Source organism: Miniopterus schreibersii (genome assembly GCF_964146895.1).
Source record: "Miniopterus schreibersii genome assembly, chromosome: 2".
NCBI lineage: Eukaryota > Metazoa > Chordata > Mammalia > Chiroptera > Miniopteridae > Miniopterus > Miniopterus schreibersii.
The window spans coordinates 167672928-167677616 of record NC_138102.1 but is presented as its reverse complement, the minus strand read 5'-3'; the positions used below and the strand labels follow the sequence as shown (position 1 = coordinate 167677616).

Below are 4689 nucleotides of genomic sequence, written 5' to 3'. Positions count from 1 at the left end.
AGTTCTGCTGCCAGGCATGAAGTTGGGGTGTTGGGAGGTTGGTTGGTGTTTGGAGGATTGGTATTCAACAGTTTTCCCCTTTTTATCTTTCAAATTCTCATTGATATATTGATTACCCATCTGTCTAGTAATTATTTAGCACCTAATACATGCTAGGTATTATGACTAAGGTGGAGCTTATGGTTTAGCAGGGCAGACAGGTGTTTAACAATCATTTTTTACACTTCTATAAAAAATATGAGGGTGCTGTGTCATTGTTTGGTATTGTTTTATTGTGAATTACAGGGGAGAATTTTTGTAGTTTTTTTTAATGCTTAGGGCTTTTAGAGGTTTTCATTTGGCTCTACCTGGTTTCTCAGGACTGTGTGAAGAGCCGTATCAACATGGGTCACTATCCTAGGGAAAATTTTAAAAATACAAACAAATATTTCTTTTGGAGATAAATGTTCAAGGCCACATTAGAATTTTAAAAAAATGTCTAAAGAGAACTGGTTCAGTAAATTTCTAGACAGGGAAGTATTATTTAGCTATTTATGGTATAGTTTCCAAGGACGATAAATGCTGACATTATAATGAGAAAAGGTTAGCATACCACAGGTTATTGCAAGAAAAAATACATTGAAAAGAGAATAAGGAAATATCCTAATATGCTAAAAGTGTGAAGGTTATGAGTGATTTTCCCCATTTTGTCATGCTTCTCTGTAATTCCGATTTTTTTTTAGTTCATATGTAATACTTTAATAGGAAAGAAAATTAAATACCATGAGGGAGGAGGGCATCTGTTGCCACTACCTGGGTGATCTCCAGGCAGCTGGAGTCCGGGGCTCTGAGAAGTGGGCAGTGCGAAGCTCCAGGCCTGGGTTTGGGCTGGGCAGTCTGAGGCAGCAAATTCTATAGCAGGGAGATACAGGAAAGAAGAAAGTGGCTGAGTAAATGGCTTGAAAGCTTAGCTAACGTCTGGTTTAAATGAAGTCTTCAGGTCTGTCCGCCTTGCCTGCACTTGGTGGTGGGAAGGCATCCAGGAGGATGCTTTTCTTGCATGGTCTGTGCCAGGTGCCTCTTTTGAACCCAAATAAAATTCAGCCGGTATTTGTTGAGCCCCTATCATGTGCCAGGTGCTGTTCAGCACCAGGGATACAGTTCACAAGGCAGACAAGGTCCCTGTGCTCGTGGCTTACATACTAGGGGGAGAGGCAGAATAAGCAAGTAAATAAGAAAATTTCAGGTATTCATATGTACTATGAAGCAATCAAAATGCACAGGAGAGTAAAGGGGAGGGTTTGGGGGGCAACATTAGATAAGGTAGTCAGAAAAGGTCTTTGTCATTAGGTGATCTGAGTGAACGGAGGGAGCCAGCCACTCGGAGTTCTGGTCCCAGGAGGCAAATGGGAGGACTGATGTGAGGTTAAAAGCTCTGTGCAATCCCACAGGAAGAAGGCTGGGGTGGAGAGGAATAGGGGAGAGGGTAGACAGGTGGTCAGGAACCATGGCAGAGAGGCTCTCTTTGATTATGGTAGAGTTTAAGGGGAGGAGTGGGGGACATCTGTAATACTCAACAATAATAAAAAAGAGTTTGAATTTTATTCTAAGTTCCACAATAAATCACTGGAGAGTTTTAAGCAGAAAAGTGATGTAGTTTTAAAAGACCACTATAGCTGCAGCATAAAGAATGGATTGTGGGGGTGTGGAGGCTGGACTAGAGCTGAAGCAGGCAGACCAGTATGGAAGCTCCAACAGTAAGCCAGGTGAGGGATGTTAGTGGCTTACTGTAGGGTGGACATGGAGTGGAGGGGATAGGTGGATAGCATATAGCCAGAGAAAGTTGGACAAATTCAGTATATATACATTGTAGGTACAACTGATAGAAATTAATGCTGGATTGGATGCAGAGGGTGAGGGAAAGAAATGAAGGATGACTCCTAGGTTTTTGGCCTGAGCAACTGCAACTGAGAAAGGGAAATAGTGGATGGAGCAGATTTGGGAAGGAAAATATAAAGTTTTATACTGAACACATTAGATTGGAGGTAGAGATCTCTCCAAGTATAGATTTTAAGTAAATAAATGGGATGTATAAGTCTCAGAGGGAAGTCAGGGCTACCTATATAAAGTTGAGTGTCTCATTTATATAGATGGTATTTAAAGCCCTGAGACTGTACATGTTTAAAGAGAAAGTAAATGAAGAGGAGTGTGTAAGGCTGCACAATTCACAGGTTATCAGGCACATAGGATCTGCTGAGGCAGCTTTTGTTCCTGTATGATACAAATCTGTAAAGAATAACGTTTTAATTTTTATTTTTAAAATCTGAGTTGCATATCTTCCTTTCTGTAACTTTAAAAAAGAAACAATTTAAGTCCTAGCCAGTTTGGCTCAGTGGTTAGAGTGTCAGCCTGAGGACTGAAGGGTCCCTGGTTCAATTCCAGACAAGGACACGTACCTCGGTTGCAGGCTTCATCCCCAGCCCTGGTTGGAGGCAACATCTCACATCGATGTTTCTTTCTGTCACTCTCTCTGAAAAGCAATGGAAAAAATATCCTTGGGTGAGGATTTAAAAAAGCACCACCACAACTTAAATTTCCTCCCAAGTTTTTCTGTCTACAGGGAGAAATATAATTGGAAGGTGGTTTGAATTCTTAATTCAATATGACTAGACCATTCTCCCTCTATAGGTAAACTGATAGGAGGTGAAATGACGGAAAGGCTGCTTGGTGAGTGAGGGAAATTAGCTTAATAGGATGTCTTAATAGTCCCAAACTCTGGTTGCTGATGGTCCATTTTCACAATACTATCAAGCTGATTCAAAAGGTTGTAGTTCCCTTGGGATCCTGAAATCATCTTGGGTCTCTACTTATGTTTCAGTGTTCCTAAGCTTTCATATAGGAAAACAAATCCTCACTTGTTCAAAAACTAGATGAAAATTATTAAAGTTTGGTTACACTAGACATTACATGGCAGCTTTATATTTTAATGAAAAGAAATAGATGAACTAGGGGGGAAAACCCACCCACAATTTCAGGATAAAACACTTTTGTCCTAGGATTTCTAGCAAACCACATATTTATTCTACCCTTTAAGGCAATGGGTCTCTTGTCTTGAGGAAGGGCTGCCACCTAGGGCCATACCTTTTTTCCCATCTAAACTCTAGTCAAAGTTTCCTAGCAATCTGGGAACTCATCCCTTGATCCCCACTGAATGCTTAATTTCAAATGTCACAAAGAAAGAAACTATCTCAAGTTGGGTTAATATCTATCTAACTTAATAATATTTTTACATAATTTTGGAAAAATTCCAAGAGGACAGAGCTTAAATGACTTTTCCTCTAAGTTTGACTACATAGGCCTCATCAGTTCAAAAAAATTCATGTGCTGACTCCACTAACAACATCTGGCAGCTGCTACTATGCAGCAAAAACTACTACCACTGTTATATATTTGAAGTTATCTTACTTTCTGATGATTCTCAAAGCCAAGGTTATTCTAGGTTGTTTGGACCATGTTAAAGGCAAGCACAAGTTGAGACAGGCTCCAAAACTCAGAGAGGTGACCTTGGGAGTCATGATTTGCTTTTCACTCCTTCTTAGTTTAATCAACCAGTCCAAGGTACCAGTTTCTTTTAGTTTAAGTGAGAGCCAATTACTCTCAATCTCTTTGTTTTGATAAATGATCCAACAGAAGAACACATTATATTCAGATGGTTCAGTAAGAGGAAGAAAAAACAACTATAGGGAATCCAAACCATTTGCTACTGCCAACCCTAAGTCAACAGCAGATGGCGCCAAAGGACCTTAGTAGCAGCGACAGTTACCATGGGTGTTCTCTGCTCTCTCTTACGGGGAAAATTCCTGCAGAAATCATTATGGTAAATTCATATAATAAAGAATGGTTCTGGATTTCTAGTTGGATTCTAGAAACCACTCTCTTCTGGGTTTAAATATCTTGATTCTTTTTTTCACCCATGCAATTTATTTTGCCTGAGAAGTCAGATTTAGCACCGTAATTGTGCTAAATCTTCCAGGTGCCCCCCTCCCCCAACCCCAGCCACAAGTACCATTCTGCTAACTGTTTGGATGGCCTGGTGGCATATTCTTTGCTATTTTCTAATGAGTGCTTTGGCCATATTAAGCTGGTTTCTTGTTACTATATTACAGTTTGCCAATCTTGGAAAAGCCTATGTGAGAAAGCCTTACCAGCCACTATGCCTTCTAACATTTGGGAAGCCATTGTGAAAAAGAGCCCAAACTCCTTATAGTTGATCATGAGCATCTGTGAATGAGCATTGCTCCAGCAGATGTGGCAAACCAATGATTAACTTTTCTATAAGGTTGCCTTTGTCTCTACAGAGTTTTACTTGGATGGATGCCTAGTCCCTGTTTCTTTGTCTTCTTCCATATTTTCTTTTGATTTTTTCTTCCCTTCTCACTGTTAAGGCTACATCTGCTACATTACCTGAGCTAATGTAATAACAGCTTTGTGAATGACCATTTAATTTCATTTACGAATGACTGATTTTTTAATAAAATATATCTTGATTTCAGAGAGAGGAAGGGAAAAGGAGAGAGAGATAGAAACATCAATGATGAGAGAATCGTCATTGATTGGCTGCCTCTTGCACGCCATTGTCAACTGGGGATTGAACAGTGATCTCCTGGATCCTAGGTCAATGCTCAACTGATGAGCCACGAACAGCAGAGC

The 4689-nt window shown here is 40.1% G+C and overlaps 1 protein-coding gene across 1 annotated transcript in view; it reads left to right on the top strand.

The window, feature by feature from the left end:
* Positions 1-1669: 1669 nt before the first annotated feature.
* LOC308552617 (antigen WC1.1-like) overlaps positions 1670-4689 on the top strand; it is a gene marked incomplete at both ends in the record, with an annotated part of 39401 nt that continues 36381 nt past the window's right edge. Inside the window, one exon of the mRNA XM_081127827.1 lies at positions 1670-1745. Coding sequence (XP_080983953.1) covers positions 1670-1745 — 76 coding nt within the window. The remainder of the gene's footprint in view (positions 1746-4689) is intronic.